Source organism: Paralichthys olivaceus, chromosome 13 (assembly GCF_024713975.1).
Source record: "Paralichthys olivaceus isolate ysfri-2021 chromosome 13, ASM2471397v2, whole genome shotgun sequence".
NCBI classification, from domain to species: Eukaryota; Metazoa; Chordata; class Actinopteri; order Pleuronectiformes; family Paralichthyidae; genus Paralichthys; species Paralichthys olivaceus.
Window position 1 is genome coordinate 2,480,185 of NC_091105.1, and position 20,444 is coordinate 2,500,628.

The 20,444-nt window shown below is 45.1% G+C and overlaps 1 protein-coding gene across 2 annotated transcripts in view; it reads right to left on the reverse strand.

Moving 5' to 3' along the window:
• LOC109643108 (raftlin) overlaps positions 1-20,444 on the reverse strand; it is a 94,574-nt gene that overhangs the window by 43,033 nt on the left and 31,097 nt on the right. For both annotated transcript variants that reach the window (XM_069537556.1, XM_069537557.1), the window contains one exon: positions 5,268-5,445. In XM_069537556.1, coding sequence (XP_069393657.1) covers positions 5,268-5,445 — 178 coding nt within the window. The remainder of the gene's footprint in view (positions 1-5,267; positions 5,446-20,444) is intronic.

Here is a 20,444-nt window from a genome sequence, read left to right on the forward strand (position 1 = left end):
TCTTGCACGATTGCTATGACGACAGAGAGCATCTAAACCCATGTTTAGCGCTCTGTCATCACAGAGCTTTAATGTCCCATTTTTACAAATTCATGAATAATTTCACCACGGCAAATCCCTCTAATGGTTTTTTAGTCCGCGCCTTTAATTTCCACCATCTCCATCACCTCCTTTTCTTTCTCTCTCTCTCTCTCTCTCCACCTGTCTCCTCCCTCTCAACCCATCTCTCTTCCTGAGCACACAGGAGCGCCTTGCAATTACCCAATAATGATGAATATATCCCATCAGACATTGCCTGCTGAACTGTAACCCTATTCCATCGCGACCAAATTGAACACTGGGAAATTTGACAGTTGACATTTAAAATTTTCAAACGGTCCAATCCATTCTGTCTGCAATGCAGTTTTTTTTTCTTCTTCTTCTTCTTCCTCTCTCCCGCGGCAGGTTGTAGCCAGGAGACGGTCGCCGCCAGTGACAAATTGCCGTCAAAGGTTTTCTAAAGTTATAACCCACTTAACCAGATGTGTCAGGCGGGTGACAGTGTTTTAACATTTACAGATGACATGCCGCTGTAAGTACACAACCTCTGTGTCGTTCCAGACTGTGCACGGGCTCCTGCAGCATCAACCCCTCCATGTTAAGTGCCTTGTTGGCTGAGCCTTTCACTCTGAGGCTTATACTATAGAGACCTGACTGGGATTGTGTCCACACACAGACTGTGCATGTTAAATAAAGATGTTTTACGGCTGCTGTACACCAGCCGGCTCCTCCACCTTGTTTTTGTCTTTTACGTACAGTCATGAAAAGAAGTTCGTTTTGGACGGACGGATGAATGTCTGCTCGCTGTCGTGCAATCAGTCCCATTCACTGCAAACCGCCAAACAACTGCCTCCTCATTTCTCTTTTGATTCCAGAGTCTGACAGCAAAAAGGAACAGGAGGGGAGATGCTTTGCTCTTCTTATTTCTCTTCCTTCATTTTTTTCACATTTGGATTCCCCCCGGGCTGGGGCTGTTGCAAGCAGCTGTCTCCACGGTGACAGACGCCAGAGATAAAGTACCGGGCCCTGCTTTTGGCCGGTGCCATGAAAGGACGGTACACTCCTTTACCCTTTTCACTCAATATGTCTCTCTCTCTCCTTTTTAAAAAAATATCCCATTCAGCCTCCTTCTGTCTTCCCAGCTCTCTCTACCCGGCTGTGATTCGCTTTTCTGCCTCTCTCCCCCCACGTCGTGTCTTTTTCTCCGGAGCAAGGCAAGTGTGTCTTAAAAAAAAAAGAAGAAAGATATGCAGTCCATTCAGCTGCAGCCTATTCATGCACAATCAATATTTCTGTTCGGTTTTGCAGCGGTCAACGGCGACCGGACTGTTTGCACGAATGTATGTGCGTGACGAAAGTGAACCTGAGGTGTTCTACACAACAGCATGGGAGGTGATTACTAATGGATACAATCTGCAGCAAGGGAAGTGAGATAAGGTGCTCCGCATTCCAACTACATGACCTTCCAAAATGTGGTCGCTCTTTTTTTTTTTTTTTACCCAGCAATAGGTGCAATCCAGTCACAGTGTTTTTTATGCACATTTACGATAAAGTTATTTTCTAGGCTTCTATAAGCATCTGTCGAAAAGGTAAAAGTCACGTTCACTTTGTAAATAAGATACTGTCTTACTCAGAGAGAGTTCAGAGACCGGTACGGGCATGAAACTCTCCCGGTTACATCTATAAATTAACTGTATTTACATTTATGAGTTATAGTCTAAACGTGCTCTAAAAGTTGGCTTCACTTTGCAGAGTCTACGTCCATTTTTCAGCAACTTAAAATCTGTTGCACGTGTCATTAACTGTGAGCTGATACCTTAGCAATTTCCATTTTGGTTGAAACTAAATATTAGTGCACTGTGATTGTGATGAGGTGTTCAAAACCGACAGTGGAGCTTAAGACACTTTGACGTTGTGGCACCTGATCGTGTTTCTTCTCCTGTCATACTGTCACTCAAGTTGAAATACCTCCACTCCACTAGACAGCCCTAAAATATACAGAGAGGAGTCGAGAGCATGGCCACTGTTGCATGTCATCCTCCATCTCCGTCTCCATAGCAGCTGATGAAAACACCTCAGGGTCCATGTGGATCAGAAAAGGCAAATTCACTCATTAAAGAAACAGTCGTCTGTAGTTGAGCGTGTCAATGGAACACTGATGCATCAGGGTTCATCATGTAAGGTTGTCACATCTTATACTTAAACACCAACTGATTCTCAGCATCAACACAAGGCTTTGGTTCAAACACTGAAAACTATGTTCAAAATAATCTTGAGAAGAATCCTGTATATCAACATACTAGACCCCAAAACTCAAGAAATCTAAAAAATGTGGAATCTGATTTGGAAAATTATGTGTTTTTTTTTTTACTACAGACATTCTCAACGAAGTATTTTTAAAGTCGAAAAATGAAAATACAAATTGCAGATGTGAAGACAGAATAGTAAAGCTGATATAATATCAAGTTATCATCAAGAATTTCTCAATATGACTAAAACGTTGAGTTAAATACCAAAACCTACACAATCCTATCTTGCATACTTTTTCTCTCCTCTTGTCCTCGGCCTATTAACACCAAACAACAACTGGCAAAAAGTTTCAAGTCAGCACTTCCAAGTGAAATCATGACAGTTGATATATGACAAGAATCTTTTTTTTAACTTAATGAACAGTTTTAAATGTCAAAACGTTCACCGTAGAAATGACAGATTAAGAGACACTCAAACTCTTCCTGCTGAGGTTGTTTTGGAAAACTGACAAAAAAAGCTTTTTTGAGGACTTGATGTCATACACGGAATAATATATAATTTGAATGTATCTTTAAATGAACACTGTCCTGATGAACAAAGTTTTCTGTCGGGTGACTGACAGTAAACAGAAAACATCTCAACGCCTTGCAACGCTCCACTCTGGCAAAATTACAGTAAATAATGATAAAAGTGAAAGTCTCAAATTAAGTTGTCATGTTTTTCTGTGATGAATTATCTCACGCTGTGGTGAAGTGGTTTCTCAGGCTGTAAGACAAAAAGAAGCGGCGCACGGTTTCTTCTGAGGGGAAGAAAACAGAGAATATGTCCAAGAAACACCAGACGAGGGAACAGAAACAGAAATATTTAGAGACTTGGCTCTAACCTGAAAACTTTTCCTCAGGACACAAGTTTTGCTTTTCTCCTCACAGAAATATCAATTATCAGCACAATCCATTTGTACATAGCAATTAATTGCTTCCGTTTCCCTTTTGACAGTTTTATTTTTAACGCTCTTATCTTTTATTCTTTTGTTTTCTGCCCTGCTTGCATTGAAGTTACCATATTTTACTTTGAAACCTTACATTATCCTTCACAACTCTCCCACAGGGATCCACAAAGTTTCATCTTGTTTCGTTTCATCTCAGATTCATCTCAGTTCCCTCCGGTCATCGCTCGTCTGCCTCCTGAGTCCGACGCTTCCGTCTCTTTTCATTTTCTGAGAACACCAACAGAAACCCTCGCACCGTAATTCCGTCTTTAGTTTTCATTTTATGTTCCTGGTGTCATTTTTCTAACATGATTACTCTTTGGTTGCAGCAGAACTATCAGCGGCTCTGATTATTACACTCCTTACTCTCGGCTGCTTGTAATATCGGGTATTGGTTTTTTGTTAATGCACTGTCGCTGTGGGTGAGAGCGTTAGCTAAAGGACTGAAATGTCAATGTAGATTAGCGGCAGCGTTCTCACGTTCCTGCTCGGCAGTGAGGAAATTACAGGAAGGGTTTGTTGTTGCTCAGAAATGTGCGGTGAAATCTGCAAAGGAGTTCCAGTCAAAGGATTTATCCAAAGTAATGTCGCTCGTATTAATATACACAACTTGACACGACAAAGTTAATGTTTAAATCTTATGAGAAAAATTATACAGAGGAGGAGCGATGGGTCTTTTCTTGACACGTTGCGCTCACTCACATTCAGCAAACACACGTCCAAGCCATGAAAGAAGCACTCAACCGTTTTACATGTAAAAGTACAAACAAACAAGACAAAGTATTCTCAGTGTTCTCAAGTAAAAGTACCATATCAACCCCTCTACATGAGTTAAAGCAGAACTCGGGCTTCAAACCTTTTGACTGTCGTGGTTTTCATTTAAAGAGACTTTACAGTACGTGGTGCTGAATGAGCAGATCAGGTTTCATGACCCCTGAGTTTTCCCAAAGGCCGCCGCGAAGGATTCTGACCACACGAAAAGAAAAAAAGAAGAGGGATCTCCACCCTCCACTGTCCATCACCGCTCCTCCGTGCCCTTCAAACACACTTGGAGCCGCTCCCAGTTGGCGCCATGCCCCTCACTGAAGTGCACACCCACCCCCTGCAGCTGCCAGTACAGGGGGGGGGGGGCTCGGTCACAGGGCTGGAGGGCAGATGTAGGGGGCGGCTGTGGCTTTGGGCCATACAGCCGGTTTTTGGCCGGAGCACTGAGGGGACTGGAGATGCAGGACTGAGATTATCGCTGACTCAAGTCCAGTCCAGCTGCCCACACGACAGCTCGCCGAGCCGCGAGCAGATGTGGTGACGCTTTGAAGCGAAAGGTTGAAAAACTGATATGAAATGTTAAATGAACCAGGCTGAGGTGGATGTCATGTTGGAAATATCTCTGCCTCCATGTGACCCCCACAGAAAGAAATAATGTCTGACATAACGCACTGGCCGTAAACAAGTTTAATTATGACATAAACCTTAATGTCACTTGCCGACCGGCCACAGTAGCAATTTGTGCCATTACACACATGAAGATAAAGCAAGATCAGGTTCCAACGACGTGTTTTTTTCTGCATAATGACACCAATTAAGGTGCATTAGTAATCTCAGCATGTTTTCTTAAGTGACTGTAATGGCTTCATCGTTTTGTGATAACACAGGTCGTATCCCCGGGGGTCTCGCTGAGACATCTGAGGCCCCTGAAAGACGAAGGCCTGGCCCCCACCTTTGTTAAGTAGAATGCATTACTTTTAATAGGGGACTTCTTCCTTTATTGGTCACAACCTAGGATTACTCCCTCAAAAGACCTTTTTGAAAGCAATGTTATATATTTATTTATGATTTTTAACTTTTCTAATAGTCTGTGACTCGGTGTAAGTTATGAAATGATCGAATTCATAACATTTGGGTCTAAAAGCAAATCTTTCAAGACACACAAAGAAAAAACGCACTTACACATAATCATAGAGTTAAATATCAGAAGTCTTGTGGCTCTTACCCGTCGTTGACTTGGACCAGTATGGCCCGGTAGAGCTGGTGCGGTGGGCTGTTGGACTCTGGACCACAGGGGTGGACGAACGGGTGAACTGCTGCCAGGACGAAGCCCTGCTGGTAAAGCTCCTGCAGCTGACACGGCAGCTCCCGCACGGACGAGAGATGCAGCGTGGACGTCCCACCTGAGGGACAGAGAGGAAAAGTGTGTGAGACAAAAGTATCCTGTTTCTGGTTTCGAGGTGTTCACACACACACACAAGTTGCTGCTCGGTGCCGAGCGGCTTTTGTCCTCAACGTTCTGGAGAAAGAACGATGCAGAAATGGCCCCACGGCGACCTTGACCTTTGACCCCTGGCCACCGATGGTCAGGAAGGTTTGTGCCAAATATGAGGAAAGTCCCACGAGCAAGTCCTGAGACGTCCAGTTGATGCTTGAGCTGCAAGTTGTTCCAGAGGAAATGATGCAAGAGCAAAACAGGAAGTGGAGACACTTTCTCGCACGCCAACATCATTTAAAGTTTCACTTTGAGACAAGCAGAGAAATAAACATCCCTGAGTAAAGGTTTTTGTTTGTCCTCTGTCATTCAAATTTCATCGGGCTGCATAAAGATTTACAATTCAGATACCGACACTGATTTTAGATTTTGTCCCAGTTTGTTTTCGCAATTAGCATCACGCTTTTTGCTCCGTCCCCTCAATCTGGGAGTTAATAAGACGGGATCAAAATCCAATCAGAGTTGATTGCTTCGGCTCTGTATCACAGCAGCTCTCTATATTCTGACACTTACTTTGATTCCCTCCGAGCTCGACATAACTGTAGAGCGGACGAGGGCCCGACATTAATGAGCTGCAATCACTGAGTGGACGGCTGCTCTAAAAAAAGCAAACGTTTTACGGATAGAGTTGTTGTGAAAAGGTCTTTTCTCCGTACGATTTTCTCCCGGTGTCCCTCTGCAGGGGATTGGACCTGCGACGAGCCACAAACAGCCTCTGTTAGGCAACATCAGGGTGGTGGTTCAGGTTCAGGAATAGAAGTGATTAGATTAGAAGGTAATAAAGCGCCTGATAGCGGGAAGAGGACGGGAGAGGAAGATGGTGGAAAGGTCAAATAGGAGAGGAGGAGAGGTAAAGTTAGGGTCAAGACGACGCTTGGCCCTGGATTCATGACGGCTGGGATCCCAGCAGCGCACTGTACGAGGTGACATTCACTGCGGGCCAAACAGCTGGGGTGCGTGGGAGAGCGCCAAGACAAAGAGATGGATGCAGAGACAGAGACAGAGAGAGACAGACGGGGGAGGTGGGGGAAGGAGGGCAGAGGGGGAGGCGGTGGCGGTCTGGTTGTCTGTACAAGCTGTTACAAGACGTGGGAAATGTGGCTAGGGCTAATTAGAGTCAATGAAACCATACAGAGCCAAAGGTTCAGATCTATGGGAAGAGTACAGAGGTTCAGTCGGAGGTCAGACGGAGGGCGAGTGACGGCGGGTTTGACTGACGCCAGCAAAGCTAACGTAACATCTGTATTGTACACACGGGGTCCGGAGATTCAAAGTATTTCACACTGGGAACACGATGATAACGATGAAAGGATGAAAATCTGCAAAAATCGTTAATAATTTCCAGCTGAGGTTGTCGGGGGGGTAAATCCAGGTCAGTTAGTCACAGTCTGACATCAGGGTGTTGTTGCCCGTTTGATGTTGAAGTCATGTTAATGCGTCCGTGTCGGTGAAGCTGCTCTGCGTCACATGTGTGTAATTTATTACAAACGGTCGGCACAAAGAAAGTGTTTCACGGCGAACCAGCTCCCGTGATAATAACATGTTGCTCTTAAAACATTTATCATTTAGGCGCAAATACAAATACAGAATCAGAGAATAGAGAATAATTCATGGGTCTTGATGGAAAAGAATCAGGAACATTTAGAGAACCTGTGGGAGCTTCAGTGGAAAATCAAAAGGTTTAGTTTGTCCAGTCTGGGCTACTGTAAAAAACATGGCAGCCTCCGTAGAGAGGACCTGCTCCTGATGTAAATATTAAGTATTTAAATATAAAGGGCCCATAAAACAATAATTTCAATGATCACACACAAGTGAAAACATCACTGGAATAATTGTATCTTCCAGTTATGCCAATAGATCCCTAAATCATCTAAATCTTACTCATGGACCTTTAATAATTTTGCAGAGAATCTGTCTTTCTCTACCCTCTGCTCCTCGCACTTCCCCCGGCACTTCATTCATTCTGTGCAGAGTGCGGCGCAACGGTGTGGCGTGCTTTCAGCGTGCCGCGCCAGCCAATCACCGGCAGCCTCTGAGACGGAGAGAGAGCTGATTCAGTTCGCATCCCAACTCTTCCTTCCAGGCAAAAATCCAGAGGTTCATTATGAAACCACGAAAGAAGAAGAAGGAGAAGAAGAAGGAGAAGAAGAAGGAGAAGATGCTGTCCCCTCAGGGTGAATGAGCGCTTTGGCTAAAAATACTCAAATTTCTCAATCATGCTCTGTCCTATTGCGCCGTAATGCAAGAACCTTAGAAGTTACGAGGCATGAAGACATTAACACAAAGAAATAGGTCGCTACTGCAAACTGGTTAAATGCATCCCCCCCTCCTCCCCTCCTCCCCCCCTCCCTCCACCAGTGCCTGCCTGTAGAAATGGAATTAATCCTTCTGTGATCTGTGATTTTGTTTTTTCCCTACGTTCCCTCTTGGTCTCGGTGCAACATAAACATGCCGTCCTTTCCCCAGAGGGATGCGATTGCGTGTGCGCACGGTTCACGAGGCGGTAGATATTAAGTGGAAAATGAACCCGTCTTTGCTTGCTCTCTCATCCCCTTAGTTGAGATGAGTAAATAAGGGATGCTTTCAATTAGGCGGTGGGAACACAGCCGCTGGCGACTTAAGTTGGCTTTAATCGCTGTGTGAGCTGGTATTAATTTTATCCAGAGGCCTTTAAATACACAGGCTCTGCATTTATTTATCGAACCAATTTTTATTTGTCATGCTGCCTCCAGAGCAAAGTGTTGCCCAGTGCTAAGTTTTCCAGAACCTCTTGTTGTTGTAAAGATGTTTACTCTTCCCTAAAATCTTGTTATCCGCGGAGAATCGCTTTGTTGGCGTAGATGAAAGCAAATCAGCTGCCGTAGAACCGCCGCACGTGTCAGCGCTGAGGTTTCATGCTGGAAATATTTAGGCCTCTGAAGGAGTCTGGTAAACCTTATGTTGCGAACTGGCAGCCAATTACTTCACTTCGACTTTTAGTTTACTCTGGAAGAAGATTCCTGCACATATCAACAGGAGAGCCCTAAACTCACAGGAACAGATCGCTTCGTGACAAATAATGAGAAAAAAAAAGAGGCTTCGGGCTGACAGCTAACAAATTCGTTTTCGTGAAGAGCAATCGAACGGACAACACCACTAAACACAGAGGGGAAGCTAAGGTGGGGCCATGTATGAGATGAATGCACGGAGAGAGAGCGATGCTAATGGGATGATCCACGATCAGCTGGTCACTGTTTGTGGCGGAGAACAGGTCGTGGGTCAGAATAACTGTTGTGTTGTTTATGATAAATACCTGCAGGAATATTCAGTCCAGAAAACCCTGAAGCCACCGCTGCTGCACAAAGAGCTGTGTTCACATGTTTATTCAGAGTTAAGAGAAGCTCAGCTGAGGACGCACAACCTGAGCTGACCTGCTGTGGTTGTGAAGGAGCTGAGATGAGTCCTCGCCACCGGTGGACTAGTGGTTTAAATTTAACGTTAACATTCGACACCGCAACTTTCTTGGGGCCCTTCACAGGAAATATTTTACTCCAATATCAGTTTTAGGTGAGTGAAAACACGTTTCTAAAAATAATGAGATCGTAAATGCAGAAGAATAAAAGTGAATGATATAAAACAAAAACACAATAACGTTCTCAAATACTGCAGGTAAACAGTGAGTGTGTGTGTGTGTGTTTGAACAAAGAGGGAGACGACGAGGAGAGAGTGTCAGCGAGTCTCAACATTCGGTTCAGAGTGAGGATGTAAACATGCAGTTTTTAATATGCATGCCTGAGAGGGTTCATCTCAGGAGCAGAATAAATAATAAACATCCCATTCATTCCTCTGACCTTCCACACATGGCCACACATATTTAACTGACTCACCACATGGGATGACAAGTGGCCCCTCGTTCCACGTGTCTCATTTCTGGATGAAATCCATTTATGATTCAATAGACCTGTATTTACACCAACAAATGTGATCGCGTCTGTCTGTGTTTTCTCCCCCCTCCCCCGTGTGAATCATTCTGTCCACAAACAGTCCAAGTCCAGGGGGTGGAAATGTAACTGAAGCTATTTGAAAAAAATTATAGAGCAGAGATCAGGAGGAGGAGGAGGAGGAGAAGAAAAGGACGGGAAATAAAAGAAAGAAAGAAAGAAAAAGTACCATCATGACCCATCTACAGAGGGGAGACCCCAGGAAGTGGCTTCTGTTTGTTACACACCAAACACTGACACACTTTTTAATGTTTCCAACATCAGCACATTTTAAAACTTCTTCCAACTCATTTTCAAAACTTGAAATCAGCAGGCGTTCAGACTGAAAATGGTTCTGCACTGAAACACATCGAGGGGGCTGGTGGACATCTGTCGCTTCAGGCTAAAAATACAGAACACACAAAACCAAAGAGTCCAGTTAGAGACACGAGAGTGAAAACAGGCTTGAGGTAAACGTTGTACATACAGTGTTTGCATGTATTTCAATGGGCCTGTGCTGCAGCTTGCCAGACGATGCGCCATGACTCAGCAAAGTGTCCTCACACCTGACGTCCAATCTGCTTAAGACACTGAACTGAGTGTAAATGAGTTAACGTGCAAATTATTGGCAGCTCATCGCTCTGCGGGGACGTCTCCACACAAATCGCTCATTCTGTTCCCCCAAATAAATACAGAATGACGTCAAGATAAAAGCTTTGTGACTGTGAGGCTTGCGGTTCGTATCCTCAGAAAACTCTTAGAAAACAAAATGAATAGAAGCACTGTTCACTGTCTCAGAAAGTCTGCCCTTGAGCAGGGCACCAAAGCCCCAAACAGGACAAGTGTAGTTTTCGTCCTGAACAGGCGGCACAGTGAGACGCAGTGTATGCTCACGCTGCTTCCCGTGGATAATTCTCTCTTTCCATGAATAATAAAAGAAACAGGATCCTTCAACTTTGAATCGAAATCCTGCCTCTGACTCGGCGCTCACTTCCCCTTTCAAATCCATCTGCCTTGTAAGCACCTCTGAGCCGCCGGCTGCTGCGTTTCCATCACTCAACACATTTAAAAAATAAATGGGTAAATATGAAATTAATAAGCTGTAAGATTGGAGTTCGCACCAGACGCTCTGCACGCACACACACACACACGTGTGCACCACGCTACCTCTGGGAGAATTGGTTCCACCATATTTGCATGGGGTAAAAAATAGCCAGGCATATATTATCCACCCACTGCAACTGATTTCTGATCCTGCAGCTCCCGTCCTCTCACTCTGTGATATTGCCTCATCTCATCGTGATTAGAGAGCTGTTTGTTTCTGCTAATAGTAATGGCTCAATTAGCAGCTGATGTGTTCGTACTGGTGCACGGCGTCTCGGACTTGGATTTAGTTTCTGTCAGATGAGAGAGAAGCTGAGCGAATGCTGCTGCGCCACGAGGGGGGGGAGGGGGGAGGAGGAATTCATTTCTGCAGAACTTTCATTACCTGTGATACAACAAGTGGATTGGAAGAGTCACAGAACAATTGTTTTTAATATTATGAGAACTACATTAACCGAATATAAAGATGGACGACATGATGATTTGTCAAAATTCAAGCCTCCTTCAATCCTCCTCCTTGGTAGCGGATAGGAAAATGAACGAAATTAAAAAGTCAGAATAGAAATCAAATCATTTTTTTCTCGAGGACGGTTCCTGTCATTTCAGGTGGTTGTCATCGCGCTGATGTCTGAGAGCTGGGCGCTGTAAAAACAGGTGGGAACATCATGATTGACAGCTGAGACTGACTGGTGATTGGTCAAACACGTGCGTCAGCGGGATCTCGGTGCCGCAGCTCAGGGCGATGATGATTGCTACTGTGCCGACCCTGGCTCCGAATCATATTATTAACATCATCATTACAGCAGCTTTTGTATCCAGGGTAGTTTGGCTTTGTTCCTGGGAAGCAGGAGGAAGTGGGAAAGCGTCGTCCATCTTTTTCGTCTGGGATTTTAAGAAGTTTAAAATGTTTTAGTGTCTTTCAGCTCGTTGTTGACTGAGCCACAACTTTATTGCTCACTCATGTACAGGTTAGAAGAGCACACTCGCACATGAACGCAGGGTAGGGGACGCTTTATAATTTTAATTCCCCACATTATCGCTCTGTAAAACCGTGATGTGTGTTTAGTTTTTTAACCTTTTACAAACGTGTGCACCTTCACGAAGTCTTAATAAATGGAATACGACATGAAAACACTGGCCTTTTGCCACTGAAAGGACCTCCCCACCATTCTCTCTCTATGAAGTAGTCATACCGTTATTCAGCGTCCAATTAAAACGGCCTTAGTCTCCTCAGGAGCTCTCCACTCCTGTGCGGACCACCTGCAGGACCCTCGCTCAGGCCCAGCGGTCTGCCTTGAGTCATTAGCCTTGATACAGGCTCAAAATGGAAATGCCAGTAACTCCTCTGTCCTCCCCGCTGCCGCCGCCTTTATATCCGCTTTCCACTCCCTCAGCTTCCATTCCTCTCACCCCTCTGCCACAGGAGGAGGAGGAGGAGGAAGCTTCTCGGCTTGGCTCCTCTGCACATTTACCCTTTTACTTTTTTTCCCCCGCTCCTCGCAGGGAAAGTGCCTTAAACCCTCTACCGCTTTCTTTCTGCCCCCTCCATCCCTCCATCCCTCCATCCCTCCATCCATTCCCCACATTGTGTTGAGAAGTGCAAAATCTTTGAGGGGCTGCTTCGGCTCTTAACCTCTTTCTCTGCCTCTACGTGTGAAACAGGAAGAGCTCCAATAGGTCAAAAACAACTTTTACTGTACGTATATATAATATTTGAATTTTTCATGTTCAACATATCAGCCACTTGTTCACTCTTGCTAATCATCACTTTACCCTTCGCTCACTCATTCATCAACACCTCCCTCCTAAGTAAACTCAAGAATTTCAGTTTTAAATAACGAGGTGTGTTTCGTGTCGTGTCAGGAATACAAAGGTGAATGAACTTTATTCTTAAGTTGAGTTTAGTGACATCCCTGCAGGCTGTGAACAGTATCGACCCCTCCATCTTCTCACCTCCCTATGTGAGAAGCAGTCTGGGCACATGCTGTGTGAACAGATCTGTGTCTCTCTCTCTCTGTCTGTCTGTCTCACTCTCTCTCCATCCATCCATCCATCCCTCCCTCCTCGTCTCTCTGAGGTCCAGGTTGGCGTCATTAGCAGTCGGGGCTCAGAGTGCAGCTCGGTGGAGCCCTGGGGCCAAAGCTTTGTGCCTTAATTACCCACCTAATGAGTCACTGGGAAAGTCACTGGGCCTGCTGGTGCCTCCCTCTCTCTCTCTCTCTTTATTGCTCTATCGCGCTCTCTCTCTCTCTCTTACACACACACACACACACACATGCACGGTATTCACTTCATTCCCCTTTGACTTAAATGCTTAATCACTCATTCACTCAGTGGCACACAGACAAGCTTTCACAAACACTTGCGCTTTTTGCATCCACCTAATGACTGCTGTTGTACTCGTTCGCTCCCTCACTCGCTTCCTCACCCGCTCGCTCTCTGATTTACACAAACATGTTTTTATTCAGTGGCTCAGTTGCTCGTTAGGTCCTTCAGACCACATCCACAACACTGAGCCAGCGAAGTCTTTTTCTCTTCCTCTACTCTCGCTTGGAAAATAACAAACCTTTGAACCAGTGCACATGCTCGACCAATCACGAGTGAGTCTCAGGTGTCAATCCTGACGTTTTGACCGCTCTTCGTTAGCATCAAATACCTAAAACCAAACCTAAACTTAAAATGTTGAGAAAAAACATACATGACCGATAAAAAAATTGGCTGATGTCCCTATCTGTCACTACACAACATGCCTGCACGCACCCCGCCCGTGCTCTCGCCGTGCACAGTCGTCAGTCGGGTAGACAAACACCCGAGCAGAGACACGAGTCAGCTTCCAGCAGTTTTCCGTCTGTGCACGCACCATTGACGAGAAGGCAGCTTTTTTTTTTTTTTTTTTTACCAACCCTAACTTTAACCTGTACTTTGATTATTTTAGTTAGGTCCATGTCCCATCTGTTGGCATGGAGGAGGCAGGGTTTATGACTTATACCGCAGCCAGCCACCAGGGGGCGACCCGAGATGATTTGACTTTACTTTTCCAAGCTGTCGTGTCGGCCATCTTTATGCACAGTTTTATTAAGAGACGATTCACAGTGCAGCTTCTGTCCTCGTGAACATATGGTTCTGTTGCTGTCACTCTGCTGACATCACAAAGCTTTTTAACTGACAACAACTGTTGTGTCAAGAAATGATTCAAGGTTAAAACAGTCTTCTGCTCCAGACTTGTTTTCCTGAAAATGAGAAGCACCATGTCCACAAACCAAATACTGTTCATTAATCTAACTTTAGATAATGTTACACATGGCACAGTTTCATGCACACACACACACACACACACACAGACACACACACTCTCTCGCTGTGCCTTCACACCTCCTGCGCTCTCCGTCCTCACATTTTCACAGTAACGCTCAGACTGATGGGATCGCACCTGCATGTAGAACAGTCTGCTCCTGTTCGCTTCGCAGATGCTGCGAGCGGACATGATGACACTTGCTATGCCATTAAACGCAGAACCCCCCCCCCCCTCAGGGGCCGAATCCCACCGTGGTGAAGTGCTTTATTAAAACCAGTTCAACCATGAATGTTCAACAGAAAAACCAACAGAACCAAATCATGTTATCAGGCTGGGATTGGTTTTCATAAATGGACACCAGCACTGATGAAATCAAAGCCAGAACAGACAGATCAGAGTGTTAAGGTCAATAATTTGTACAGATCATTGCTGCCGTCCTGTCTCTAAGGTTTCAGGAGGAAGATGCTGCCGACCATCTGCCCAGAGGCATAAATTCAAAAAAGCAAACTCCTGACTGGAGGAGCGAGGCAAACCTGAAGAGAGGAAGCGGAGGAGACATGCTTCGCTGCTCCTTCAACAACTCCCGTTAAGAAGCCCTTGAGCAAGGTGCTTAATGGCCGACTGCTTCCATGGTGCTGCTGACTGGCTCCAGGCTGTGGTGGCACTGGGCAGCTTCCAGAACTTTAATGTTGGTAACTGAGTGAGTATGAAGGGCGTTACTGAAAGAGACCACACAGCAGAGCTCTTTATACAAAGATAAGAACAAATAGCCTTGATGGCCGCCGGCTAAATGCTAATGCGATTACCTTTTTCTCTGTCTAGACAGAGCATTTAAATGCTGATTGGGAAAACTTGCAAATACACGTCCATCTCTCAATCTGTGTCCAGAGCTCGGACGGAAGCTTTTACCGAAGATGGGGAGAAGAGAAAGTCAAAGTCATCCACTGCTCCCCCTCGCTAAACGACTGGAACGCTGTATTTTGAAGGCGCGCGGCGAAATGAAAAGGCGCCAGATGTCTTGATGGGGGGAAAACTACCTGTAATTTGTTCAGCCAGTAAAAAGGTTTATATATAGAAAGAAAAATGGGTCTGTATCTTTTCCCTCTGTGCCATTCTCTCCCTCTCGATTTCTCGCAGGAACTAAGTATGCCTCTATCACCGGTCTCCAGGCTGACAGGATGCCCCCAGAGTGCGTTTTGTCCGCTCGACGCCACTTCCTCCACTGACAGCCCTCAGTTGCCTGGAGACGCCGCTTGAGAGACAAGCTGCGGTAAATGAGCAGGTTGTTGATCAAAGCCCATGACGGTTCCACCGCTGCGTTCTCAACTGACTCTCACTTCCTCTCGCTGACTGCAAGTTGCGGCCCTCGTTCCGTACAGTGCATCCTGACATTAGCCCCCTGTCAAAAATCACATTTGAGGCACTTTCCGCCGATTCGTGCCGACTTGATTGTGGGGGGATTTCTTCCATTAGCATTGCAAAAGAGGGTGAATTTGAATTTGAAAACACGGGGTTCTGCGATGATTAAGCTCTCAGACAGGCAGGGGATATTTTTGTGGCACCGTGGGTCTGCCATTAGATGCTTTGTGCAGTTGATTATGGTGCATAATTTGCTCTACGCGCCAGGACTGCAACCACAGCAAACAACCAGCGGTATTGGTTTCATCACCTCACAGGCCAAAAAATATGAGAATACTGTTGGGGGAGGACAAAACCACAAGTTAGTTCAAGATTGTTTTATGAATTCTACAGACTTTTAATGCTACAAGTGATTGTTATGCATCCAGATACTTTACCAAACTAGTAAAAGTGTCATAAACCACTGACCCAGACTAGAGAATCAAACATTTATCTAAAAGGTGCACAAATTCAAGATGCCAATGAAATTAGCAGCTGCATCACGGCCGTTCGCGGAGCGGCAGCCATCCTTGGTGCCGTTATGTTTTTATACCCTGGCAAAAATGGAAGACATGAGATGAATCCAACTCAATTCATCTGTGTCTCAGCAGGTAGAGTGCTGTTTTGTAGGGTTGGTGGTTCGATCCCTGACAACCCTAAATCGCTCCTGATGGTCAAACCAGTAGCTTGTGTTGGAGCTTACTATTCTTCTGTAAGTGTGTGTGTGTGAATGAGAGGGACATTATAAAGCACTCAGGATGGAAGCACATTTTTCCATTTCATATCGAACCTTAAAAGCTCTCATCGTGCAAGTGGGACGGCCCCTTTCTGTGATATGTTGTTATATTTTATAACACATCCATCCATCCATCTATTTTCTGATGCCTTTTCAGGGTTTGGGTCGTGGTGGCAGCAGGTTCCGTAAGAATCTCCAGATGTTCCTCTCCCCAAAAGAGTTCTCCAGCTCCTCCTGGGGGAACCTGAGGCGTCCTGCAGCCAGATGGGATATGTTATCTCTCCAGCTCCTCAACCTATCACCTCGTCTGAGCCCAGGGACTCCACAGAGGAAGCTATGTTTGGACACTTGAGTCTCAGTCCACCCAGAGCTCATGACCACAGGTGAGGGTCGGAACGTAGATCGACAGGAGAAACAAATCTTTGTAGAGATCAGCTCCCACTTCACCACAATGTCCACATTTTGTAACCAACACATAATCAACCAACAAGATGATGGATAATCCTGGCATAGTAAGTATATTACTTGAGTAAATTGAATTTTAACGATTGTATGGGTATAAAGCAATGAAAAATAAAAAGCCTGACCCACCATAACCCGACCGTGCCTCACCCTGACCCTCCCTCTTATCTTTAAAACTAAACCTAGATCGGGGAAACAGCTTCCGGCCTCGGTTGGAAAAGTAGATTATTTGTCTTTTAGCCTGAAATTAGCCCAAAGGCAGCCTACATCAGAAATACACACTCAGACTCAAAACCCTCCTACACCGTGTCTGAAGCCCCTGACATTCCTGCAGCTCACCCCGCGAAGACGTCCGCAGTGAGAGCGGAGCTTTCCCCGTCAATTACCGCACACAGTTCTGACTGGAGCAGAACCTGACGTGTCACCTCAGATACTCCGCTCGGCGCAGAAAGCTTGTCCAGAATACCTGCCTGCCTGGTTTGGTGACAGTGCGGAGCGCAGACGAGCGTGGGTGTGATCCGGAGTGTCAGAGGAAGCTTTGGGATGTCACCGTTTACCGCTGGATGTGTTGTGATATATATCCAAGGAAACTTTCCAAGGAATTTGTAGGCGTGGGAGCTCACTTGTCACATTCTCTTCCACCCTCTGACATCACAGTGTAACGACAGTAGTAGTGGGTATATCCTGTCCAGCCACGCTGCTTGATTAAGACAGTAAGAAGTGAAGAAAGGTATCTTTGGTATCGTGAAAGTTCATTTCATTTAAATGAAATAGAAGCGTGTGGTTATCTAGCTTTTATTTTTATTCCCATCAAATTGTCTGGGGCAGGAATGTCCGATGAGAAATCCATAAACTCTATAAAAAAAGACGTTCATCATTACAGCGCCCCCAAAAAAGGCAAGTCAACCTTGTGGCTGGCTGCTGAATACGTCATAAAACCCACCTACTCCATGTTAGCAACTGGGACATGGGTCAAAGTATAAAGTCCAAGTAACCTACATGTCAAAAAAAACATTTTCTGTTATATTAAGTAGATTCTATCACATTCATTGTGGCTTCATTTCTTGATAGTGGCAGAAAGTGGAGTTCTGCACTACATAATATGTTGGTAACAAATAATAGCATCAATTAAAAATAGAGCCTTGTTGTTATTAGTGCAGAATATGAACTGTTTTGAGGAAAGAGAGCAAAGTTTTTGATCAAGGAACCAACAGCTCAAAAGCTCCATAAGCCTCAGTATAACACAAAATATGTTTCTCTGTTAAAGACCTCATCAACCATTAGCCGGTCTGTTCCACACTTACAAGACGAGGCGTCTGACTAAAAATAACAACAAAGTGTGAAATGGTTCCAGGCTTGCAAATTGCTCTTGACTGTGAAACTGTACAAGGACTCTGGTGACCTGTTTGTTGCAGAGCACTGCAGTTTTAAATGTGGCATCTGGGCCTGTTCTGCCTGGAGTCTCCAAAACACAATCCCAAGAATAAACTCGGGATTATCTCATTTTATTCCTCTTCTGCCAGCGCTCTCAGAGCATATAGGGGTTTTCACGGTGTCTCCATTATCCAGTTCATACATGCACAGCTAATCCATGTATTTATTTATTTATTTTATCCTTTCCTGTTGTGCTCCTGTAGCATGTGGAGGAAAAAGAAAGTCATTTAAATTTGACAATGAAATTTCTCGGCTAGTTCGGACTTGTCACTAGTAAGTGAAACAAAAACACATTGTGGATACGAATGACATCAAATGTCCAATTCATCGAGTAGTTGAGATATTTGATTAACTCCAAACTACAGAGGTTTTGTAACCAACACATAATTAACCAACAAGATGATGTGTGATTATTAAACACTTTCAAGAAGCAGTTACTTTACATGTTAAACAGGACACTCCAGTCGTTCTGACGGCTGGTGGGCCGTGGAAACATTACAGATGAATATCCCTATTAGCGGGACCATGTAGAAACTACTGAGCAGATTTGCTAGAAATTTGGTTGAAGGACGAGACGCGGGCCAAGAACAAACATTAAATTCAGGCTTGGATCCAGACAAAGGGAGAGATCCAGGAATTTTACTGACTCCTTTTAATATTACGAGGCATTTTCACTGGTTTCCCAGGGAATAATTTAAATTTAAATGTGGTTTCATAAGGAAACTGTCGGTCCTTGGTGAAGTTATATATATTTCTTTTAAAACCAAAGTGGGGGACTGTTTAACCGCCATTCACCGTCCCTGGAGCCACACCACTGGAATAGTTCAAAGAAGTAATTAAAAAAAACCAAAAAAATAAACTATATATCACCTAATCCTAATCCAGAATTAGTGCTGGAGGAATACGGATGGATGGTTTTCCACAATTGAGAGTTTCCCTGGGCTGCTCTGGAGGGCCGTGGGGAACCGGAGACCGAGCGTATGCTAATAACGACGCTGGGCTGATCCATCACCGGGTCTCTTCAGAAGTAATTAAGTTAAATTATAGACGCCCCCCCCCCCCCCCCCCCCCCCCCCCCAACACCCACACCTTAATCTCCCTCCAGATGGGGACCCCGCTGAGCAACAGGTGCTCTCTCCCTCCACACAAACCTGCGTCCCACCACTGTCATTTACATCCAGGGAAACAATGGCGGACCCAGAGAGCCCGACAGCGCCGTGAAATACGAGACGCATGTGTAATTATGACAAGGTGATTGTACGTGAGCGATATCTCTTTCATAATTAACCACCCGCTGCGCCTCTGTGACACCTGCCTCTGTCTTTTTTTTTTTTGTCTCTGCCATTATAACAACACACTGACAAAGGGGATTCACGTGAACGGCTGCCTGAAATGTTCACGGGTTCAGACAGTTCAAGTCGTTATGAGCGTGTGAAAACAAAAGCAAAAAAATTGGTTTCAAACCAGCACATTTTCACTCATGATCATTTTTAAACATACTTCTGTCAGTGCTTCAAAGAGCTGACCAGTGTTCTTTAAAACCCGCAGCAGGTGACAGCGGTGTGTTTACATCACCTTGCATCAGAAACTCTGTCTAATCAGGGCGCTATCAGCATTCGTCGCAGAGGAACAGGCGATTATGCATCCGTGTTGCGGCTGGAGACAGTGAGGTCTTGATTGTCTCTCTCCCGTGACGGCAGATTCATCACGCCGACAAATCGCTCTCTGCATCTCACGTGGGGCGTAAGTGCAATCAAAGTGTAATGTGCACACAAAATTGACCCCAATCAGCAACCTATTTTTGAATGCCACATTTTGATAGAGCATGATGGGTTGGAAACACAAGCAGGTTTGAAGTGTCTCCATTCCTGCTTGACGACGAATTGTTAGTTTACGCTCGCGAGGATGAAATTAAAGGTCATCGAGGTCAGCTGAAGAAAGACTCTATGTAAAGATGCTGCTCTCATCAGCGGCGTCAACTCAGCTTCCTGCCACAAACATTTGCCCTGAGCCTCTCATCCCATTTGTCGAACGCAACCGCTGCGTTTTCTTTTTCACTTGTAGATGCTGCGAGTCTGGGAGGCCTCGCTGGAGGGCTGATTTCGGAGGAAGGACGGTCTAGCGAGGGGTGGTGCAGCCGAACGAGGCGCGCTGCCTCTGCCAATTCATTCTAATGAGCGGAAACTTCAAATGTGCTTTTGAAAAGCGCCCCGCTTCCAACTCCTAACGCGTCCACTGAGAAGAACTCAAACAACTTCAGAGGGTTCGGAAGCCTCAGTGGGAGCTGGTTAATGGAGGTGGGAATAGTTTTGGCAACAGGAGGAACACAAACACAACTGCCTGTAAAAGGACAGTTTGGATATCTCGACTTTTAAGGTCTCTGATCTGCGCCTGAGATCCAACACTCGTAGAAACAGATCACGCCGAGGTGTTGAAAATAAAAACACGAGAGTTTAGTTGAAGAGGAGAACTGTGCTGTTCAATAAGAGTTATTTATTCTCGGTGTTTGACATTTAGCA